Here is a 25,054-nt window from a genome sequence, read left to right as displayed (position 1 = left end):
TTTATTATCCAGATCTCCCACAAGCTACCGTTGAGTACAATGCAAGCAGATGTTGTTGCATTGTGAAGCATGCTCTCCTTCATAATACAGTAGATGTAAACCCTACTTGTTTAGTCTGCCAATATTTTTGTAAAATACAGAGTTCTTGGTTGCAAAGCTCAGAATTCAAAATTTCAAATGGTTGGATTAGCAGATCAAATATGATAATCTGTAGTTCAAGGTTGTGATTCACTCACTGGCTGCTTGAAACCATGGAAGGTTGTCACTCATGAATTGGATCTATGTTTAACCGGTGTTTTGGTGGGTTTGTTGTGATTCAATGTTGAGTAATAAAATATTGGTCATTTTGATGAACATTTCTTGATTGCTGTTGAGTCATTTGTTTGTTTCAGCACAATCGGTGTTTGACTTGTGATGTGTAACCTTGCTCATTCTTTCTTTTCTTCCAAACTTCATCCCTTCTCCAGTGTGCTTAATCGTAGTCCTTCTGCACTGCTTGCGGAAATAATTCTCATTGACGACTACAGCGCAGAGGGTAAGATCTTTCAATCACAACTTGTATGGCATTTTCTTTTACTAAAAGGAGCAGCGTCCGTCAGTCACCCTAAAGGGTGACGAGAGGAGAGAGCGGGAAAGGAGGGGAAAAGAAGCGGCAGAAGGAGAGGATAGAAAAGAGATGAGGGAGGGAGAGGAGAGAAAAGAGACGAGGGAGGGGGAGGAAGGGGGAAGGGGTGGGGAGGGAGGGAGGGAAACGGGAGGGGGGAGAGGAGAGGGGAGGAGGGGGAAACGGGAGGGGAGGGAGGGAATTGGGAGGGAAACGGGAGGGGGAGAGAACGGCGAAGGAGGGAAGAGCGAGGAAGGGGCGGGCGGGAAATCTGTTTGGTCCATCACTTCCCTCCATCTGCCCTCCATCCCATCCATCCTTTCCTTCCATCTATCCCTTCTCTCCATCCCTTCCCTCTATCCCATCCATTCCTTTCATCCACTCCTCCTTTGGAGGTTGGTCACAGGATTTGCACTACAGCCACCGTAAAACCTTTCACTCTGCAAAATGCAAAGGAAACTGAAAACCCACTCCGTGGGAGTACCTCCTATGCGGCTGCCCTTCGCAGGAGAGCTCACCGGATGAGAGGATTGGGGCAAAACCTTTGATGACAGGAAGAAAAACACAGGGTAATCTTCCCGGGTTGGATTGCGGTAGTTTGTGTCAGGGTGGTGTTGAGGTGTCGTCTACCAGATGGCGGTCTCCTTTGGTTAACCTGAAGCAGTCCCTTCGGATGGGTGCCTGGAATATCCTATTCCTAAGAGAGGATGATCACATGTCTGTTATCATCTGAGCTCAAACGTTTGAACATCGGTGTTGCAGCACTCTCTGAGGTTCAGAGACCAGATAGTGGTGAGATCATGGTGGGTGGTTACACTGACTATTGGTCTGGTTGCCTTGATGGTTACCATGCCCAAGGAGTTGCTGTTGCTGTGTCCAATAAACTGACTCCTATGATAATTGAGGTAACACCGGTCAACGAGCATATTATGAGACTAAGGATTCATCACTCCTTAGGTGTCATTTCCCTGGTCTCTGTAGATGTTCCGACTGAGGCAAGTGATTTCACTGTGAAGGATTCATTTGATGCCACGCTTAAGTCTGTGGTTGATAGGTGCCCCAGACGAGATACTCTTCTAGTCTTGTAGTCCATGGGCCCAGGCCATAAATTCCACTTGTCGATTCCATCTAAGGAAACCAATCCTAGTTATGATTTTTGAATTGGTGTATATATATATATAGATCATATTTTGATGTGATAACCATTGCAGACTGGCAGCTTATTGGTAGTTATCATCTCTGGAATGTACCCACCCTCTGCATTATGAAAGCGAAAAGGCAAACTCAGAAACATTCACTAATGATGCAATTGCTGTTTCCACATGGGGCTAGAATGAACTGCAAACCACAAATACATGTCTGAAATGCTTTATTTATACCATCCGAATAATCCTTTCTGTCATTCCTGAAGGCAGAATTTGTTTTATGGCAGAAAGGGGTGAACAATAGGGCCTATCAAAATGTTGCTGATTAGTGATTTTCAGGACATTTTAATTTATAATATTGTCATACAATTTCCCTGGGTCGTGCTACTGAACCGCAGTAGCCTACAACATGCACATGTTCAATGAGGAAAACATTTATGAACATTTTACAAGTTTTTAACCACAGTTAAAGGAATTGCCCTTCCCCTACCCAAGTTCCAACAAGCGTCCAAAATGTGAAATTTACGGATAACCCGAATTTCACCACGCTACTGTGGCATGTTTATGTACTATGTTTTACTCATGCATATTTGTAGCCATGAATGTTGTTGTGATTGTGTCAAAACATTCACACCATGGATCAGTAGTCTCGTCTTCATCACTGTTATCAGCATGAGAGTCCTCGAGGTCTACAACCTCTTCCTCGACATCAGCGGGCTGGTTGCTGCAGGTTCGCAACTTGCACATGTCGGTGCACTTCAGGCTATTGGCAAGGCACGTGCAGTCTGGGAGTTTGCACGACCATCCACACTTGCAGGAAAGCAGTTGCAACACTGCATCCGGTGCTGGAGAACCCTGCATCCACTCGATGGTCAGCTTCCCGTCATCATCAGTGGTCCATCCACAACCCTTGGGACTTGGAACATAGGGTTGGCATTGCAGACAGCGCCTCCAAATAGCAGCCTGGTAGGTTGCACGGAGGACATGCATAAAGAGGCAGTCTTCACATGGTGGAAGCTGACTGGACTCTATCTCTCCCCGTCTGGCACAGAAGAGTTGATGTCGGAGTTCATTGACTTTCGTGGTGTTGGAAGACGGCACGTACATGTGGCAGGTGACCTCTTGCAGCTTCTGAAAGAGCTCGGTGGATACTTCCCATGAATGACCGAGCTGACTGAAGGCCTCTTGGTAGGTCTTATCCGACTTCATTTGCTTCAAGGCACCCATCTTTACCCGGCCTGCAAAGGCACTGACTGTATCACAACCGGAGAACACGTGCAGTCCAACCAGGGCATCACAGACACTGTCTCCCATCGATCGAGCAAGCTTGTCAATGTCTAGGAACCGTGTGCGGGTTTGCGTACCACACTTCTGATACACGGAGCATGGGATGTCCTTATTGAAGGCAAGACACAGCACGAGGACATCTGTATCTTCGGCAGTGATCACCACAGCCTTGTACCCAGCCTCTGCTGCATGCAGAGCATGCAGAAGCTTTCGGGTGTCTGCTTCCTTCTGCATGGACTTCAGCTCTGCCACTTCCTCCCAGTGCTCCTTGGTTTTTTTTTTTTTGTTTTTTTTCCCCCAAAACGTCAATATCTCAGAATGGTAAAATAGTAAAAATGCACAATACATACACTAAGCTGCTCTTCTTGAACGGTTATCACATATTGAAATAATCATATAGTCCCTACCAATAACTTAGTAGCCCAAAAGTTTGGTTTCCTCAGATGGTACTGATATATGCCTGGGCCCATGGACTATTGGGGGATTTCAATGCATCGACTGGAACTGATAGGGATGGTTATGAGACATGTGTTAGTCCCCACGGGTCTGGAACTGTGAACCAGAATTGCACTAAGTTCTTGACTTTGCAAGAAGTCATGGGCTTAGGGTGGCTGGTTCATGGTTTCAGCACCCACAGGCTCATCGCTGGACTTGGAATTCCAACGCTGGTGGTTTAGCAAAGGAGATTGACTATGTGCTCGTTGATGGTCACTGGAGGATGATCCAGAACTGCAGGGTCCACCGGAATGCTCAGTTCCTCAATACCGACCAGAGGCTTGTTGTCGCAACTCTGAAGTTACTGATTAAATCTGGGAGAATGACACCATCCCAGTCGAGGCTGGATCCCAAGCTCAAAGATGAGAGGTTTGCTGAGGAGTTTGCGAACAGGCTGAGTGGGGTTTTGGGGGATCTGTGTGCTTTGGGAAATCCTGAAGAGTTGTGGAGTGCCTTCAAGACCACCATCCTTGATGTTTCCGGTGGATGTCTTGGAACTCACCGGAGGGTGAACCATTGACCAGAGTCGCAGAGCCAGCCTTATGGCAGAGGTGAGCTGTTCAGGGAGTTGAGGCATAAAACTACGTGCGCTGAGGGTGGACAACAAGGCCTATGTGCGAGGAATCTGTGAGGGGTAGAGCATCACCTGTGGTCAGACGATTCTCATCCTGCTTACAGGGGAATTTCGCGCGTTGCATTCCTCCAAGCCCGTTCCTCGGTGTACTGCAGTTGGAGCAGAGGGTGATGGGCTCTTGACAGAGGAGTCCAAAGTGAAGGCCTGCTGAGCCGGTTACTTTGAGCAGCTGTCGCAGGCTGATCCTCCAGCTGTTGAGTTGAATGTCAGGGGTGTTGCTATCCCTATTGCTGACCCTCCAATCAACTGATCCACCTTCGTTTGTGGAGAAACAGACTGCGGTGACCCAGTTGAAATGGGGTAAAGCTCCAGAGATCTGTGGCATCCATGCTTAACTTCTCAAGGCAGGTGGAAATGCTGTACTCCTGTCGTTACATGCAGTTCCCTGCTCTGCCTGGAACACAGGAATCATCCCAACTGACTGGAAGAGGGGCCTTGTTGTCCCTCTCTGGAAAGGGAAGGGTGATCGCCAAGACTGCAACAACTACCGAGGGGTGACGCTGCTCTCAGTGCCGGGCAAGGTCTTTGCTCGGATAATTCTCGATAGGGTTCGCCACCATCTGCTTGAGCACCAGCGTCCAGAGCAGTCAGGCTTTACACCAAAGAGGTCAATGATTGACCGTATCCTTGCACTCCGTGTCCTCACCGAACGCAGACGAGAGTTTCGGCAGGGGCTGCTTGCAGCCTATGTTGATCTCTGTAAAGCGTTCGATTCCGTGAATCGGGATGTCCTCTGGAGAATTCTTGGTCTTCGTGGGGTGCCACCAAAACTGATCGATCTGATGTCTGAACTCTACTCTGGTACTGAGAGTGCTGTGAAGTGTGGTGGTACCACCTCTGACTTATTTCCAGTTGTTACTGGAGTTCGTCAGGGATGTGTACTGGCCCCCACACTTTTCAGCACTTGTATGGACTGGATTCTGTGGTGGATGTCGGAGAGATCAAGCTGTGGTGCATCGTTTGGGAATGTCAAGATCTCTGACCTTGATTTCGCAGATGATGCAGTCATCTTTGCGGAGACTCTCTAGATATCCTTTTGGGTGCCCTCGAGGTGCTGAATGAGGAGTCTGAGCCGCTGGGATTACGGGCTTCCTTGGTCAAAACTAAGGTCCAGGCTTTAAATGACATCTTGTATGCTGCTCTCTTGTCTGTACCTGGTTGTGGCAAGGATGTTGAGGTCACAGAGAGATTCACGTACCTTGGCAGTGATATTCATGTCTGCCGGCTGTGAGTCAGAGGTCAATAGACGTCTGGGTCGGGCCTGGAGAGTCATGGATTCACTGGATCATGGGATGTGGCGCTGTTGCAGGACAAAAGTCTCAGTCTTCACGTCCTTGGTGCTTCCATTCTTGCTCTGCGGAAGTGAGACTTGGACTCCGACCAGGGATCTGAGACGGAGACTTAATTCCTTTGGTACCAGTCTCTTCGGAGAATCCTTGGCTATCACTGGTTGAACTTTGTATCCATCGAGCGGTTGCTGAGAGAGACTCAGATGAGGTTTGTTAGCTACATATTCCGTGAGCATCACCTGCGGCTGTCTGGACATGTGCCTCATTTTCCTGACGCTGATCATGCTCACCAGATTCTCTCAGCGAGGGAGCCCCGTGAGTGGAGGAAGCCAATGGGCCGACCATATGCCTCGTGGTTGCAGCAGATTGATCAGCATCTCAAGGAGATGGGGACACGTCAGGCATCTGCCTGGGGGATGGCCAGACGGAGGCCCCTGGAGTACGAGTGGAAAGTGGACGCAGTGACGTGCTGCTCTGGCGCATGCTCCCATATCTGACCTGACGTCTCCATCCCATCCATTCCTTCACTTCCTTCCTTCTTTCCATCCAACCTTTAATAAGTAACGACAGGCTTGGCACCGCACGACACTGCAGGGCACAACACAGGCAGGTGGTCATGCAGATGGACACTGTGGCTTGCAGTGTGGCCAAGTGGCTTAAGCATTCAAGGAAGCACTTCAACAAAATGGTTGATGAGGAATGGCTGGCTTGGCAAGCGATGAGCGATCGCCAATCCGTCATATTATTAAACACCTTCCAGAGACGCTGAAATTTCAAATATGTCCACATTGGACAAATGAATACTTTATTTTGTTTTAGCAGTCGGCACTGTTGCTAAGTTGCAGTGCCGACTTAAAGCTTAAATTTTGTAATTCGGTCCAGTTGAAGAGATTCTCGAGGTTATGGCATGCGGAAATGAAATAAAGCCACAAATTCTGGAGTTTGGGCATTTATATGCATTTTAATGTCTCCAGTGATTCATAGGTATGATGATCAGGCGTTTGTTGATATAAGTGAGGAAAGTGAAAACATAAAATACTTTATCGTTAAGAAATCGTGGCCTGTTCCAACTCGAGGCATTGATGAGCATGCTGAACAAAATGGCGAATTAAGATTCCAGCGAGATAATCGATGATGCGCCTTAAGACCCCATCCAGGGAGATCGAGTTGGCTGAGGATGCTCATGATTAAGGAAATAATTAAATAAGGCCGTTTATCTTCAAAAGGGCTCTTTTAATGAACCGAAACACCCAATTTTCACTCATGCACTTCCTTGGAGTTCCCATAGTATGCATGTAAAGTTTCAGGCCCCTCGGTTTAATGGTTTTGGAGTTAAGGACACACACACACACACACACACACACACACACACACACACACACTGACACACTCACGTTTGTTATTGCAGACTGGAAGAGTACCCGCCTTACGGACAATCTTGTTTCAAGCATGCAACATGTTCTTCTGACGCAAACCTTCGTTTGGGTGGTGTAGAGGCAACTGACAGGTCTGTGTCGGCAAAAAACAAAAATCCGGGGTTTGTGCATTAAGTAAAAACATACCGACTGTTTATAATTTAAAACACCTCACTGCACTGGAAAATGTGGGGACAGGAATACTGTACTGTAAATGGTGGATACTTGTAATACCCTCCCTCACCTAGAGGCGGCGCTACATGATACACATTTCCAGGGAGAATTTACGTCCCCCCCGACCCCACGAAGACCACCGGCAAAGATAAAAACACCCCTATACTTTAATTGGGGTCATGGTAATCCTATGTAGTTAGTCTGGATGTAATCATCCCAGAACTGTCGGAATAGCGCGACAAACAAACAAGCAAACACCGGTCCGTGAATGTTTGTAAGGATTGATTGGTACCAATTGGTTCTACCGTTTGGGCAGGCGTGTTCTTCTTCTTCTTCTTCTTCTTCCCCTGCCCACTTTGTTCATAAAATCTGTTTGTTGAAGAGAACCTCTGTGATCATCCGGAAACGGGAACTCCATACATGCATAGAGAATTGGCAGATAACCCTTAAGGCGCCAATAAAAGTGAATCGTCTGTAACAGTTTACTCCATCATTTCTCACAGGCTGATTTGTCACAGTCATTTGTCTGAGACAGATATACAGTATGTGCAAATTAACAGGCGGACATGGAGACCTGTCCTCCTTATCCACCCAGTGGGCGGGTCAGTCATTGAAGATCCTTGACCATTATATTTATTTTCTGTGTTTGTATGCAGCCTGTGGCTGCTTCGTTGCATCATTTTTGGGGGGAAGCTGTGCCGGTGATGCAATGCCCCCTGTTACCAGTAAGCTGGTGCTCATTTTGCAGACCTCAGAAGGATGACAGGTTGTCAACCCACTCGGTGTTGATTCAACGGTGCAACAGACAGGGCTTTAACTCAAGACCCTAAGATTATAAGCCAGCTATCCTAATTGTTAACCCAACACCAGGCTTTGTGACCATTGTAATAGTAATCGTAGTACTACTTGAAGCAATCTAAAAATTTTAGAATAGTACACGGAAATACACACACACACACACACACACACACACACACACACACACACACACACACACACACACACACACACACACACACACACACACACACACACACACACACACACATACACACACACACGATGATCACAGCAACAACTACGTGTTCTTAAAGATCCTTCTTTCACGTGTTTCACTTCATTTTGCATCCTCATTGAAACTCGCAGATGGACATGCAATATATTTTTGAAGTGAAACCGAGCTGACTTTTTATTAAACCTGTCAGCTAAGTGATGGGTAGGCACACCTTGGGTTCATAACAAGCTCAAATGAGCTAAGATCCTCGTCCTCTTAATGATGTCGTCATAAAAACGAATATGACGTCATTGTGATGTATCAGGTTTGCGATAAATTATCTGTGCTAATGCCCGGCTTGATTCCCGCAAACAAAATTCAAACAGCTTGCCTAGTTTCGGAGATAATGGTATAGGCGATTTCCATTAGCGCGATATTATGACGTCAACTTTTTTTCTAGGAAGAATTTCCAAAATCGGAGATGGTTACTGCCTGCGTGTGGGCTTTCTGCGTATACATGTCAAGTTTCACGAAGATCCGATGAAAACTCTGGGTGTGAAACAAAAAATAGGAATGACGTCATAAAAATTGATATGACGTCATACTGATGTATCATATGTGTGGTAATTGATTCGTCTCTGCTAATGCCCTGTTCGATTCCCACAAACAGAATTCAAAAAGCTTGCCTAGTTTCAGAGATAATTTTTTAGGAGATTTCCATTAGCGGAGATATTTTGACGTCATAACTTTTTTTTCTGGGAAGAATTTTCAAAATAGGAGATGGTTACTGTCTGCGCAGGATATTTTTACATATATATGCCAAGTTTCAGGAAGTTTCGATGAAAACGATAGGCTGTGAAACAAAAAAGTCCACAGGAAGAAGATGAAGAACAACAACATGAGTAAGACTTAGAGATCCTCCACGAGGATCTAAAAAGGTCGGAGAATGGAGGGATTGGAGAAGGAAGCAACTTGGGTTCATCTTGGGGGTGTAAAGGGTGTGTTATATATTCTGCCATTGTTGTATACATAATGTGCAATTTTTAATTTTTTTTATTACATATGATATTGCAAACCTAAGTTATGGGGAAATGTGGAATTAATAATCATAAAAACAAAGTAAGAAACTTGCAAGAGCCATAAACAATGAGAATATGGAAGTAGATGGTGAATGTATTGTTGCTACAGTGGACCATAAATAATTAAAACTCATTAATTTGAATCATCTCAGATTCTGAATTCTCATCGTTAATAATTTAACACGCTCACCAATTCATTTTTCAAGTTCGAGTGATCGATTTTCCAGCTTAAGCAGACGACAATTATAAGGCTCACGTCCATTCACTTGTGCTGCTTCACTGGATGGAGTAAACTTTGAGCTTCAAAAAATCTCATGAGAATGATGGACATACAAGCACAATGATGGACATCACAAAATGTTTAACACACAAAAAAAAAATTTCTTTCCCTGCAAAAAATAATGCTGATCAAACTGTAATGTAGGATCTCTATAGATGGACATCTCTACAGGTGTAACCAAGATGGTGGTCTGAACCATGCTTCCTTCCTGTCCATTGACTCATTCACCAAATAGCTTTCTGTACTCTCAATGCAGTCCATTACTGTAGACAATGGCTGGCAAGATGTCCTAGAGGTACGCACACTCGCCTTTAAGCAGTCTAGCCTGAGTTTGAATCCTGACGCAACTATAAACTGTCATTGCAGGCTTTCACAGGTGAGGTGATTCATCAATGTGTGTGCCGGTCCCTCGGATGGACGTTAAACTGGATGTCCCATCTACCAGCATTAGTTGGTGGATGTTAAAGATCCCACTGTGTCCTTCGCGAAGAGTAGGCGAGCTATCGCCAACACCTTGTCCCAAATTCCTTCCCTAAACTATATGTAGCACTGCATGACCGTCCAGCCGTGCCTTCAGCGAATGGTGCTATCCTATGGCCTTGTGCTGCATACAAAAGAAGAAGACTGTAGACAAATTCATCCTCATTTCTACTTTCCCATCATTGAGTATACCCTTTCAAGATCTCACTGTGATTCTGTTTGAAAAAAAAAAAGTAGTTGGTCTGAGGTGCCAGTACCATGGAATGCTTCATAGAACACAGCAATATAGCTGGCTTCACACCCAGTACCTCTACAATTTGCCTCTCCTCTGCTTCATTTAACTTGGCAATGATTTTCCATCGCTCATTCTGCATGAACTTTTCGTGCTGAACACAGCTGTTGTCATCCTAAGGATGAATTGGAACCATAAAAGAACACACACCAGTATAATACTTAATTTACCCTTGTGCTGGCCTGCCTTGCAGTTTCATGTCATCTCAAGTTGGCAGTAAAGTTACGTTTTTGGCTAAAGTTACTGTTGCCATTAGTGACGGTTGGGGTTGGCACTGCAATTGTGCTGAAGTTATGGTAACGGAGTTCAGGTTACTGCTGGCAAAGTGAAACGGTTAGGGTTCAGGCTGGTGCTTCATTTGTGCTGAGCTCAGCCTTGATACATTGTGATGGAGTCAATGTTAAGCTGACTGCAGTGCTGTGCATTGAGTTAAACCTTGCTTAGTTCGGAAAGCATATGTTACCAGTACAGAATAATGCGACTCAAAACATACACGTGGCTTGTATTCTGTCCATAAAACAGTCATTAGCTTTGAGTGCATCTTGTGGTCGCCGGAAAACTTCCTCGTCTGGAGAAAAGTCTGTATAGCTCGTATATAGGTGCGGCAAAGGTAATCTACAGGCATGCAATACTTGTTTGTAAACATTTAGGGAATAAATTTAAAAATTAGCAAGGTCATTATTTTATTTTGCAATACTTGTCATAATTTTGTAACTTAACTTGGCAGATCCTCTTGGCCTAATCTGAACTTATTTGCACACTGTTGTTGACTCTCAGCATCTGACTGCCAGCTCCTAACTGCCCTGCCCAAGGTCACCTGCTTCAGGAACATGAAACGTGAAGGTGAGTTCTGACATCACCTCACTGTCACCATAATCGCCATCTCTCTGGCTTTCTTTGTTTAGTTGTTTGTCCATATGATCTATTTCAAATTCATTTTAATGGGAAATGAATTGTTGAAATTTTAAACACTGAGATTTACTAGATATGATCCTTTGGTTTTTTTTTTCTTCTGCGGTACATCGTTGTATGAAGTACATCGTCCCACTCAGGAGGCTCGCCCCTCCGGTCCGCTACACGAACCACGACTCCCGTCTGGGTCGATCCGTGTCCCACTTTTTCGTATGCACTCATCCATGTTATGTCACATGCACTCCGCACATACTCTGGCACATTGGGCACTCCAAGAAAGCCCAGGTCTTTGATTCCCCCCCCCCAAGCTCAACACACACCCAATCGCATCATGTATGTGCCCGGTCTCGCCATGACTCATTTTTGTTATACTCACCTCCTCCCGTTCTTCGAGCACTCCATCACGCTGCAAATATATCACGTCCATGCATTCAACAATCTCTTATTTTACTCCACTACCTGTTTCTACCTGTTTTGCTTTAATTTCAATGATCTCGATTTTTACCTCACCCACCTCCTTTTTAACCATCCTTAATTCCCGATGTGACTCTTGTATTTCCCCCTCTAACGTCACCTTCGTTGTTTCTATTTGTATTTCCGTTTCCCGTTCCTTCATTCCCATCGTCTGTGTCACTTCCTCTACTCTCTTCGTTAGTTTCTCGTGTGCCATTTTACATTCGTTTATAATTGCTGTCATCACTCTTGTTGTTTCCTTCTTGACGGCTCTTAACTCCTTTATCGCCCCTGTGTTCTTTCTCCATTTATTCCTTCAACTCATTCTGTCCTATCGTCAGTCCTTCTACCTCCTTCTTTATCTTCCCAATCTCTCCCATCAGTCTGGCCTTGCTCTCCCTCATCTCTTCCCGGACACTGATCCGACACTCCCTTATCTCCTCTCGTACCGCCGCCATTTCTCTGCCCATCGCTTCACTCAGCTCCCTTTTTATTTCATCGCCCATCACATCCATTTTTCTGCTTATCACTTCCATTCTGCTGTTGGTTTCTTCGCCCTTTTTTGTCCATTTTTCTGCTCATCGCTTCCATTCTGCTGTTGTTTTCTTCGCTCAACATTTTCATTTGTGCCATTAATTTCCTCATGAACAACATCATGTCAATCTCGGGCTGCACTGGTGGAGATAACCAGGCGTTCTGCGCTATCGGCGCCGCATTTTCCAGAGGCCAATGGTGGGGGTTATTTTCCATCTCTCCCATTGCTTCCTCTTCACCCTCCATTGTGACTTCATCCGGGTCCTGGGTCAATCCCGTATCCATATTTACATCATCTACATGGCCCACCAGGACCTGCCCGTGTTGGTCCGCCATTGTCTGTCCCAATAAATTTAACTAAGATTTTGTCTAACCGCTCTTAATTTCGAGGTGCGTGAAGCGCACCACAGGTCCACGACCTGACACCAATTTATTGATCAAGGGGTTCGAAAAATTTCCCACTCCCGACACCAGTTGCGGCCCCAGGTACCGAGACACCAGCTTGTCACTCAGGGGGATTAATCCCCGGTTGTCCTCGGTAGAGCCGGACCTGGGGCCACTGCTCACAATTAACATTGTGGTACGGTGGGTTGTTTTAAAACCACGAACGCCACCCAGTCAACCATGAGTTCCAGTGTCCGCCATCTAATTATTCCGTTTAACTCGAGGTCATGTGGTTACCTGAGCAGGGAGCGCGCCCTCGGCAAAGCACCAATATTATGTGATTAGATTTTAATTAGGGCGGCCGAGCGTTTTAACCGCTGGTGCGTGCCGACGATTTTTTGGTAAAATCTGTGGTAATTATCTCCCAGTCTATCTCGGTTCGAACAATGCCAGACCAATTGAAGGAAAGGACAACCACGGACAGGTTGGAAATCGACAAATAATTTATTAATAATAAAATAAATAAATAAAAAGAACCTTTTATTTGCCGAGGTAAATAAAGAATGAATTTCAAAGCAAAATCAATCAAAATGCCAGAAAAGAGACAAAGAGCAGATGCTTATGGGTGGTTGACTTGTAGCGAAACGCAGACAAGGGAACCCAGCAGATCATTCAGGGGGAGGGGAGGGGGAAAATTGTTTCGCTCACCAGAAAGTCGTCCGTGAAGCGAAGACGTCCTGAAAATGCATGCATGCGTGTCACGTCCGTCGCCAGCACCCAGCTTTGCCTTGCACCCTCTCACGGGGCAGCCTTGCACGCCAGTCAAAGTCTGGAGGGTGCCAAGATCGTCCGTCGCGGGTTTAGACCCTGGTGTTGGTGATCGACCCGTGCCTCACTTGTTGGCGGTGCTGCTCACACCCACCCGCGCACCACACGCTCGCTTGCCGAAGCACTGGGAAGGGCGAATTGTCTCGTCGGCGCTGGTCAGACACCCGCTTCTTGGTCGCTTCTCTCACCCTTTGCTTTTTCCTCTCTCCTTTCGCTTTCCCTCTCCTCAGGCTTTTCTCTTCAGAACGCTTTTTCCCCTTCCTTCTCTCCTCACCTTTTCTCCTCGGACTGTTTCTTTCTACAGACTTTTTTTCTCTTCAGACTTTTCCTCTTCAGTCTTTTTTTTCAGACTTTTTCTCTTCAGTCTTTTACTCTTCAGTCTTTTTCTCTTCAGTCTTTTTCTCTTCAGTCTTTTACTTGTCTTTTACTCTTCAGTCTTTTACTCTTCAGTCTTTTTCTCTTCAGTCTTTTACTCTTCAGTCTTTTTCTCTTCAGTCTTTTTCTCTTCAGTCTTTTTCTCTTCAGTCTTTTTCTCTTCAGTCTTTTTCTCTTCAGTCTTTTTCTCTTCAGTCTTTTTCTCTTCAGTCTGTTTCTCTTCAAACTTTTTCTCCAGTCTTTTTCTCTTGTCTTTTTCTCTTCAGTCTTTTACTCGTCAGTCTTTTTCTCTTCAGTCTTTTACTCTTCAGTCTGTTTTTCTTCAGTCTTTTTCACTTCAGTCTTTTACTCGTCTTTTACTCTTCAGTCTTTTTCTCTTCAGTCTTTTACTCTTCAGTCTTTTTCTCTTCAGTCTTTTTCTCTTCAGTCTTTTTCTCTTCAGTCTTTTTCTCTTCAGTCTGTTTCTCTTCAGTCTGTTTCTCTTCAGACTTTTTCTTTTCAGTCTTTTTCTCTTCAGTCTTTTTCTCTTGTCTTTTTCTCTTCAGTCTTTTTCTCTTCAGTCTTTTTCTCTTCAGTCTGTTTCTCTTCAGTCTGTTTCTCTTCAGTCTTTTTCTCTTCAGTCTTTTTCTCTTGTCTTTTTCTCTTCAGTCTTTTTCTCTTCAGTCTTTTACTCTTCAGTCTGTTTTTCTTCAGTCTTTTTCTCTTCGGTCTTTCTCTCTTTAGTCTTTTTCTCTTCAGACTTTTTTTTTCTCCTTTCGCTTTTTGCTCTCCTCGTTTTTATATCCCCGAGCGTCTCCGCGGGGTGCCGTCCGCCCCAAGCTCACCCCGCCCCACTGGGGCAGGATTACCCACGTGAGTCGGAGCTCACGAAAGATTGCCGCTTAGGAAAAATGAGGGTGGGCTTCAGAGCTCGTGAAAGAAATGTGTGTGAACGTGTCTGTCGTAAAGAAAAATGCTTCCCATAAGAGAGGGGATCTATCCTTTACCTTTCTCGATGCATCACATTTAAGATCCCATTAGACAAGGGGATGGGGCTAATCTGAACATGCATTTAAGGAAATAACTGTCTGAGGACCTGGATGTGTGGATGCATTCATCATACCAGATTTTCAAATCTGTAACAATAGCTATTATTTAAGAATAATGATTGAATATTGGATGCTGTAGTAGTCTGTTTTCCAGCAGATTTGAACCTGTGTTTCAAGGCCACTTTTTAATGGTCCCTCGAGTGATCTTTCGAGACAAGTTTGACTTGAATGCAGCAGGAATGGTTCACTCTGTGCTTGTGATGTCACTTGAATTGTGATCATGATTCCTTTTGTTGTGATGTGATACATAGGGCTCATCCGCTCTCGTGTGCGAGGGTCTGAAATGGCACGTGCAGGAGTACTTACATTTCTGGACAGTCACTGTGAGGTCAACAAAGGCTGGTTGGAGCCACTACTACAAAGGGTCAAAGATGTAGGTTCATGCATCCATAGACCTCTGGTCACAAGTGCTAAGTTGAGGTGATATATAACTACTAATAGTCACCATTTAGCTCTGAGCTTGTTAACTACATGTTAATGTGATACTCAAGCAAACTTCAGAGGTCACACCATATTACTCATGAGCCGTAATATTGAATTAGCATATTATTTTGGAAACACCCATTGTACTAACTGAATATGTTCCACAATTTTGCAAAGAGGTGCATTTTCATCTTTTGCATTGAAATTGGATGATGTTGACGTTTTATAATTTCCTGACAAAATGGCAATAACATCCATTTGAGGGAAAGTCCAGAGCCTACTTTCATGTTTATTCATGTCTCAGGAAGTCTAGTTCAGGCTATGTGTAGCTCCGAACAATTCGAAAATTCTCCAGATCGTTTGTTTGAATGATATGCTCATCCAGTTCCGATCTGTTGGCTTTTTGTTTTTGCCATAGACTACCTTTGAATAGTCATCATACACCCTCATACATTTCATTGCTCTCCTTATCCCTACCTCACAGTACCATACCTATTCAGCCTTTGCCATGATAGATCTCTCTCCAATTCTCATATCCTCTTTGACTCGGCTAGGAGCGATTCACCCTTCCTCTTATGGCATTATGGGTCAGCATACTGCCTGCCTGCCCTGTTGCCATTGGCTTCGCCTGAATGCTACTCTTGTTTTGCAAGAGGCTCTGACTCTGCCTTTCCACTCTCTACTTTGCTCAGCTTCTCTCTGTCATATGACAATGAAGGCCTCTTATTTCTGTGGCCCAATATGGTACAGAAGTTGAGTGAATCACTATTACATGGCCTGGCGTCACTAGTATCATCTTTACTTACAGCCACATCTGAAAAGCTTCTGTCAGCTTTCATGGATCCCGCTGTGCTTCCCTTCTTCAGTTTCTGGACTTGCAAAATCGCCTGCCCGACGTTCTGTAGCAATCAAATTTTGTCCTGGGCAACTGTAATTTCCTTGCTTACATGTCGGTGGGCAATCACGTGTTTTTTCAACACATGCATACCATCGATGACAAGGGTACACAAATTTGTGTATTGGATCATCCGAGTTACATACTTGTTTTGGTTCAGATGCTCCTGACTTAGTCCATCCACTGCCTCCTGCATGAACTAGGTGAAAACCACCCATAGAACTTGTTTGTTGCACGGTACTTTGAACGATCTAATGTAGATCTCATCAGACGGATGTGAAGTGAATCAGTATTTACCAGATAAGGCTGTAGAATATTGACTTTTCTCAGCCACAGGTACCAGGCATCTGGACCACAAGTCTTTGATGTCCAAGGCAACAGAACCCCAACAAGGGTGAGCAGTCCTCGCAGTCCTCAGATTCTGTGTTACAGCAGTGGGTCCTGGTGGATGAAACGTCAGTGATGGACAATTATAATGTAATTGTTTCATCTGATTCTGATTCAGAGTAACTTTGTAATCATACCTAATGGAGAAGGCTATTCTTTGTGAAATATGGGAAATTATCAAGGCTTTCTACTTAAAGCAATCAAATGTTGTCATAGGTATTTACTTATTCACTAATGCTCAGTCATCAAGTAACCGTTCATGGTTAATTTGCATCGTTCAATGGAAATAGAGACAGAGACAGGCAGACAGACAGATTTAAAACACGCTTCACTTGAAACAAAAATATTTCATTAATTTTTAAAGAAGCACTGTGACTGCAGCAGAGAAATAATAAGGGTTTAAATTATGAAATGTCATAGTTGGTCAGAAAATGACTCTGAATCTGAGCTCTCACTCCTCCTCTCCACTGTCAACCACATTACCTGCTTGCTTAAACCCCTTACCTACTCCTCTACTTCTTTCCTCACTTCTCCCCTCACCCATATTTTCAAACAAACTGTCTTTTTTTTTAAATCAGGTGCCTTCTGTTCTGCACTCACCACCTTTGATACTACATTACACCCTCTTGCTCCATACTCTTCACTCTATATCCTTTCAGAACTTTCTTCATTTTTAGCTCGCCTGTTCGAAGAACAGAGAGCTATAGCGATACCCCCGGCGTGAGCGTCAGCGTGACCGTGAGCGTGAAAATGTTAAACTTTTTGGTGCAAGTTATTTCTTTTCTTATGTTTTTATTTACCACACTTTTTTACTGATTACAATATACAAATACATATATTGCTTTAAAATTATTTCGATCACACTTCACTGCAATGCTTTATAATAAAAAATATTATTAGACTCGTCTTTTAAAAACGATAAATGTATAAACAGGCGAGCATTGGGTGGCTTTGACATCAACTCTCTGGTTATTTATTTATTTTCGTCATAGATCTCTGCCCGCTCGTTCACCTTCATATTTAATAGTCCCTCGTCTCCCTACTATGTCTTTCTTTTAACATGTGCCAGAGTCTGGGCTTGGTTCTTTAGTATTCCTCATTTACAGCAAGCTGGCTGTTGACAGCTTAATTCGGTCACTTGGCTTCTATCACCGAAAAGCGAATGACGCACAGTTTTGCATTTCTGTCCTGGAACTTTCCTCAACTCGATCGAAAAATCAGTCACTGCCTCACTAATACATTTGATTGGATGACCAACCCTCTCTTAAAAGGTCAACTGACATGAAAAAGGATCCTTTACAACCGACAGTACTTATTTTAAGAAACCTCAGGCCAGTTTTACAAAATGGAGTCCTGCTGAAAAAATATATTTTTGTTGATGTGCACAACGTTGAAAATTTGGTTTCAGAAAGCAAATTGTATACAGGGTGTCCATAAATTACCATTCCAAATTCAAACCGCAATTAAAAATATATATATATATATATATTGAAATGGGATACTATTTTGTGGTTTTCGGCATGTGAAAGAACATCTCTCAGTTTTATTGTCAGGATTTGTTAAGGTTATCATCCATATCTGAATGGACCTATGGGGTCGATGATCAAACGATTCACGAACGTGTTCAACATCCTCACCACTTGTGCCTGGCCGACCTGCCCCTTTCTTCCTTCCTCCGCAGGATGCTTGTAGTCTCCATAAACGTTTTGTGCCACTCACCAATCGTTTTTCTCAATGGGGGCTGCCTTCCATTGTCATCTTGAAGCTTCGTTGAACCTGTGTAGCCGATTTGGTCAATATAAACCAGACAACATGCTGCACCTCTTCTTATTGGTTGCCATTTGCAGTGACGTCACGTGTCACAGGAGACAACCTAGAAACGTGAAAAAAAGGAAATAAACTTTGAGAAATGTTCTTTCACATGCAGCAACGCACATCGTTGTGGTCCATTTCATTATTTTTTTAAAGCATTATTCTGGTTTGAATTTGCAATGGTAATTTTTTGGACACTCTGTAAATGGTCTTGTTGGACTACCAAAAATCATTTTGTTACTGAAATTTTTTTGATTCTCCATAAAATCAGCATAATGTGTCAGGGCTGCTACTGAAGCCCTTAAGAACAGATCTCTGTGACTCCATGACTTGCATGTCATATGCCCATGCTTGTATAATTTCTTATTTTCTGCCTTGTTCGGTCTCCCACTGGCATGTCTTGACTTTTATCACCTGTTGGCAGGATAGGACTCGAGTTGTGAGTCCGATCATCGATGTTATTAACATGGACTCCTTCATCTACACTGCTGCCTCACCAAACCTCCAGGGAGGTCAGTTCATCTCTGGTTCCTATTATGACAACCACACAAGGTCACTTGTTCAATTCGACTTTCTCTTTCTCCATTTTATTTCTCTTTTATTCATGTCATCTGCAGGGTGTCCCACATAAGATTTAACCTTTTATTTACAACTTGGATAAATCTAAAAGGATTTCATTGAAAAGGGGCATAAATCAAGAACAAGGTTTAGCATTTATTTGTATGCTGTGAAGAGATTTGAAAGCTTGCAAGTTAATTGTGTCGAACCGTTTTCTTGGATGACTCTTCTCATGCGTCATGGAAAATCGTCACATTTTGTCACATTTCCTCAGAAATTGAATTAAGGATGCAACTTTGCTTTTTCCAAACTCTTGTGGAATGAGATCTTTGACATGTTTAGCTGCAATGATGCCAGCTGTACTTATTGTTTATGAAGATTTTCCAAAAGCTCCAAGGACTTCATATTTATTTGACCTGTCTAATGTTGACTGTGCCAAAGTACATGAGGCTTGATGTGTTGGTTTATTTTTATGATGGATGTTTATTCCCCTATGTTCCTCCACTACTCAGTTTGTATCTGTTCCCTTTATTCTTGTCGATGCCCAGGATTTGATTGGAGCCTGCATTTTAAATGGGAAAACCTTTCCCCGCAGAAGGCGGCGCGGCGCTCTGATCCGATAGAGCCTATACGGTGAGCAGAGCCACAGCAAGAAGTACTTTAGAGGAAGTATGTAGGGTATAAAAATTGAAAAGAAGTACTTTGGTTACTAGAATCAGTCAGTTGGTTAGAGTGCTCTGAGTTTAGGATGTAGGCGATTTGATTCCGACCCTGGCCAAGTCGTACCAAAGACTTTAAAAATGGTACATGCTGCTTCCTGGCATGACGCTCGGCATTTAAAAAGGATAGAACACGGGCAAACTCCTTTAGTTGGCATCCAAGGTGGGCAGGAAAGTCCTCCTCAATTGCCCTGCTGAGTGCGGAGGGGATAGCGATGTCACCATAAATGATGACATAGTTTGTACTTAGAGTGCTCCAGGAAGTGATGTCACTTCCCCCAAGCTCAGTGGCTGCGTTTACCTGAAGTTAAGTCCAGCGTTGTTTCATGTATTTGTCTACATATGTGTGATTTGTCTACATATGTGATTGCAGCTCATTTACGAGCTTTTGACCATGCAACTCCTACTTTCCTCCACAACCCCCCCCCCCACCCCCAAAGAATCTTGTGTCTTATGTTTAACTTGTGGTGTTTTTGTCCAACAGGACTCCTGTGATTGCCGGTGGCTTATTTGCCATGGATCTGGCCTGGTTCAACAAACTAGGAAAATATGACACAGCAATGGAAGTCTGGGGTGGAGAAAACCTGGGTCAGAACCTCCCTGACCCTTTGATTCACTCGCATGACGTTTTCATTAACACACCACTATACTGTCTGCAGGATATTGTGACAGTGGTCGGCATCTCAGAAGTTGTGGCTTCAAATTTGACTGAAGGCTGGCACATTCAAGATTTGGGTTAAAATAAATTGGGAATTGTCCTCATCCCAAGGGAATTAACATGTCAAAATCAAAATGTCATTAAAACAAAAACCTAGCTGGCTCACTAATGACCTACAGCTTGTTGGTAATTTGCTTACCCAACCTGATGTGGCCTATAGATGGCAGCAGTTGACACTTCATTGTTGAATTCTAAGTTTCCTTCGGGCAACTGGAAATGAGCACAAAAATTGTGCTTAGAAATGTGTGCTTCCCACATTGCATAGTGGTATAGTGGGGCAACTTAGCATAACAATTGTGCATTTTGTGAGGAAAGCACCAAATTTGGCACACTAGTAGCCTATCATATTATGAACAGATTTGGATATTGGGCCATCTCAAATTCAGCCGCTGATGGCTGTGGCAGCCATTTTCCCCTGCCATCAAAAATTTGAGATGGCCCAATATCCAAATCTGTTCATAATATGATAGGCTACTAGTGTGCCAAATTTGGTGCTTTCCTCACAAAATGCACAATTGTTATGCTATATTTAGCTAAGTTGCCCCACTATCGGCAAAAAAGAATTTAAAAAATAAACTTTGCAAGCAGAATATTTTTTTAAAGGAAATCAGTCAAAATGACTGTTTCAGCCTTCATAGTGTTAATTAAAGTGGTACAAGTTATCTGATGCCTTTTAGTAATTATGAATGTGTTGATTTTTTTGAGGATTGTTGGAGGGTGGTTAAAGTGTATGATTTTGATAAGTGTGCAAATTGAAACCAAATGTCACAAACAGCGCCTTCTCATCCTTGGCACTCAAGCCAATGGAAAGCGGTGAATAATTTTATCACGAATCCCTACCATGAATGCAGTCTCCCAAGATGTTAGCTCCCCAAGTAGTCTTACCGGTATGTTGCAGGGGGTTAAATGTGTACAGTTGTCACATCTGTTACAATGGGGATATCTGTTGGCAGAAGTTATTTATTTGAGTGTGAATTCCCAAGGCCCAATAGAGGTAATTAATAATCGGATGTGACAAGCTTCTACAAATTGACAGATTTAGTTGTTTTGATTCAAACAGTCAATATTTCGATTGGAAAACCGCCTCTCTTCCCTCCTCCCCCACTTCCCTCTATACTCTCTGACTGTCACCAACCCATTGTTCGGTGTTTTTAGGCAGTCAATTGTGCAGGTGTTTTGTTTTGTTTTTTACTTGTTGGGAACTTTTTTATTCACTTTGTGTCAACAAAATTTGGAACGATGTTCGCAGAATTATTCCCTGCTTTTTATTGCATTTCTATTGGCAAGTGTGAATACTGTATCACTTCACACAAGTTGTGCCATGATTACTATGACATAACTGCGCTGAATTGCACATGTGCCCTTGCTGATTCCCAAATAGCCCAGCTTCGCTCACATCATGCCAGTCATCACAATTACACATGAAGATCCTCCAAGACGATACTTTGTGAAAATGAAACGAGGCTTAAGTTGGACTTGTATAAATCTTAAGGGGTTTTTTTTTCTTTTTATGCACAACCTATGCATTTTGGGGAAGCTGTACTCACGACTTGACTGGAAAAAAATTATTGGAGGAATCCGGAAGGATGGCGCAAGACTAAAAAACACATTGATGTGCACATCGATAGGGTGGACATGTTTGCTATTGCTTTGCACTGTATTTCTGCAGAGCTTTGGTGTGGTTTGTCCTGTTTTTCTCTCTTATGTTGTGGTTTATGGTTGCAGTTATCATTATGTTCACGTGCTTCACAGAGCTTTCATTCCGTTCGTGGTTGTGTGGCGGGAGCTTGGAGATTGTACCTTGTAGTCGTGTCGGCCACGTTTTCCGGAAGCGTCATCCATACGTGTTTCCTGCTGGAAATGCCAACACTTATATCCGGTGGGTAACTATGGCATTGCTTGCGAACACGCTAAGTGTTTTTAGTACTAATATTGAGGCTCCTTGAAGAGCTAAACAACAGAGGACAAGTTAACAGACTGACAATGGAATGGAGTGGAGCATGTATGGGCAGAGCATGAACTTGTCCAGGGCACACTGCATCAGCGGCACAACCGTGCTTCAACAATGATGCCATTTGCGGACATATTCCTCTACAATGTGCATTTGCAATAATATTAATAACTAGAACTGCCACTTTATAATGGCTGGCAGTGATGACCAGGTACCTAGACATCCGGCTTTGATACAACATGAGACTGAGATGATAATTCCAAAGTTTCGCTTCGATAGGATAAGTGGTTCCAGAGAAAACATCATTTAATAGTGATACAAATACAGCCCTGCTTCGATACAACGCGGGACTGATGAGTTACAAACCAGGTAGCACAAAGTGTTCAATCTATTGAACATTGTCGGTATCAATGTTATCCTGGAGACATTGTCGATATCAATTGAATTGCTATTCCTATTCTCAGATTCAAGTAATTAAATAATTCTGGTTGCCAAACCGTGTGGGCGATCGGGTTGAAATTTTAAACCGATGTTTCGCATGTCAGCGAGATAATACTTGTGAAGTTTCACATCTATTGACACCGGTTCCAGAGTAAATATTACTTAATATTTCCCCTTCAATCCAACATGGCTGCCAAACCATGTGACCTAAAAATTATTCACTAACAAGCTTGTATTCTCTATCATTGAGCAATACTTTTGTGAAGTTTCCCTTTGATCTGTCAAGCCGTTCTGCAGAAGAAGATGTTTGAAGGTTTTAGGGTAAATTCATTATGGCTGCCAAACCATGTGACCTATAAATTAGAACTTAACAAACTTGTGAAAGGATGTCTTGGGGAAAGTGTGTGTGAAGTTTTGCCTCAATCTGTCCAGTCATTCTGGAGAAGATTTTAAAAGTTTATTAATTTTCAATCCAAGATTGCTGTCGAACCATGTGACCTATGATGTCATAAATTTACATTCTGCTTCCAATCTTGTAGGGGAACACGTGTGTGAAGTTTCATGTTAATCGGATAAGGTGCGTTTTTCTATCCAAGCTGGCCTCCAAACCATGTGATCTGTGATGTCATAATTTTTGTCATGTGTGCAGACATTACGGTAGATGATAGTTGCAAATTTTGCTTCCATAGATGAAGCAGTTCCAGAGAAAACATTATTTAATATTTTTCTTAAATCCAACATGGCTGACAAACCACGTGACCTATCAATTATTTATTGACAAACTTATATCCCCTTCGAGTGCAGAATACACTTGTGAACTTTCCCCTTGATCTGACCAGCCGTTCTGGAGAAGAAGATGTTTGAAGCTTTTAGGGTAAATTCAATATGGCCACCAAACCATGCGACCCATCAATGACATCAACAAACTTGTAAAAGGATGTCTTGGGGAATGTTCGTGTAAAGTTTCGCCCCAATCTCTTCAGTCGTTCTGGAGAAGAAGATGTTTTTAATTATTTTTTACAAAACAAGATGGCTGCAGAACCAAGTCACCTATGACTTCATAATAAATTTTTTTCTCCAGTGAATTGTGTAGATGATGCTCAAATTTCAGATTTTTCCCATGCAGCGTTCTACTTGACGAATTTTCACTGGGATACCGCTTCACCAATGACATCATGAAAAATCACCCCTGTTCCCCACGGGGAGTTCTTTAAAATGTATCAAACGAAAAACATTTCCATTGCACGGTTTCAGAGATACAGAGGTCCAAAGTTTATCGGTTTTTTTCAAGATGGCACCCAAACCACGTGACCTAGTATACAAATTTGGAAGCTTACTGCACACAACAGTCAGGGTCCTTATAGAAAAGTTATATCGGTAAGTGAGTGTTTCTAGTTAGGGCCCCCTACCTGTATCTAATGGGAATTACATGCGCTGCGAAGTTATTTTGATAGGGTTTTCTTTTTACATTTTTACACCCCGTATCACAACAACAACACCTTCGCTCCATCCTGACGCCATAACGCTCGCGGCATTCTTCGCGCGCTCGCCAGCAAGCACGTGTAAATAAATATTGTATATTGTATAAATATACAATAAATAATAATTATTGTCAATAAATTCCCCTCTTGTTGAATGTTTCAGCTCGTCTTTGTCCTTTCCTTCATTGGTTTAGCACGGTGTGTGTTGGTGGATTAAAAAGGCCGTTGCTGCTGTAGATGTACATTTGGACCGACGGGACCTTGGTAACCATCCGCTCGCGTTACGCACGGGTCGAGCACGGTAACGACTCGTCCCGTTTGAGCCCCGTCGAGGGTGTGAATCCCTCGGTAGCTTTCCACGTGGGCCTCGAGGTATTTTGAAGTTTGGCAAATAACCCTGCACCACGTGGTTGATTTATTGACGAGTCACAGTCCTGTAAGGGACCCGTACCTTCGGAGTTATCCGAGGGTAACGATCTGAATTCCGGGTGTTCGGTGGAGCCGACTCTACTGCTCCATCTAGCGGTCGTGCTCATCGCTCATACCCGGCCTACAACAAATTGCTTTCAGTCGTGAAGATACGAACCCCTCTGCCTCCATTAACAAAATTTACAGGTTCGAATTCACAACAAATTGGTAGTCAGGAGTGCGATTAGGCCCCTCGGCCTCCGTAGAGAAATTCAGGGGTAGGGAGCAACCCCCCCCCCTGTTCCCCCAACTTATGAGCGAGTGAAATTTTATTCCCAACATGCAAAACAGCGAACCAAGATGGGCTGAAGCAGGTGGGTAGTAGTGCAGGTTTAGTGGAATCCATGGTCGAGGACACGCCCATGCAAGAAGATGTGCCCCCGCAACCAAACCCAGAAGTCGTAATGGGTGCAGAGGCGGCATATGACAACCCACCCCCCCCCCCCCGACTTCTGCCGC

The 25,054-nt window shown here is 43.6% G+C and overlaps 1 protein-coding gene across 8 annotated transcripts in view; it reads left to right on the top strand.

Annotated features, from left to right (window-relative positions):
- Positions 1-25,054, top strand: part of LOC147032489 (polypeptide N-acetylgalactosaminyltransferase 14-like) — a 157,209-nt gene that overhangs the window by 67,519 nt on the left and 64,636 nt on the right. For all 8 annotated transcript variants that reach the window (XM_085870172.1, XM_085870169.1, XM_085870170.1 and 5 more), the window contains 7 exons: positions 468-535; positions 10,946-11,011; positions 14,994-15,115; positions 18,684-18,771; positions 19,366-19,450; positions 20,021-20,124; positions 22,007-22,133. In XM_085870172.1, the coding sequence (XP_085726298.1) occupies positions 468-535; positions 10,946-11,011; positions 14,994-15,115; positions 18,684-18,771; positions 19,366-19,450; positions 20,021-20,124; positions 22,007-22,133 (660 nt within the window). The remainder of the gene's footprint in view (positions 1-467; positions 536-10,945; positions 11,012-14,993; positions 15,116-18,683; positions 18,772-19,365; positions 19,451-20,020; positions 20,125-22,006; positions 22,134-25,054) is intronic.

This window comes from Eptatretus burgeri, chromosome 2, assembly GCF_056783735.1.
Source record: "Eptatretus burgeri isolate ZD-2024b chromosome 2, Ebu_testis_v1, whole genome shotgun sequence".
In the NCBI taxonomy this organism is placed as follows: domain Eukaryota; kingdom Metazoa; phylum Chordata; class Myxini; order Myxiniformes; family Myxinidae; genus Eptatretus; species Eptatretus burgeri.
The sequence above is the reverse complement of the archived record's forward strand: the minus strand, read 5'-3'. Positions and strand labels throughout refer to the sequence as shown.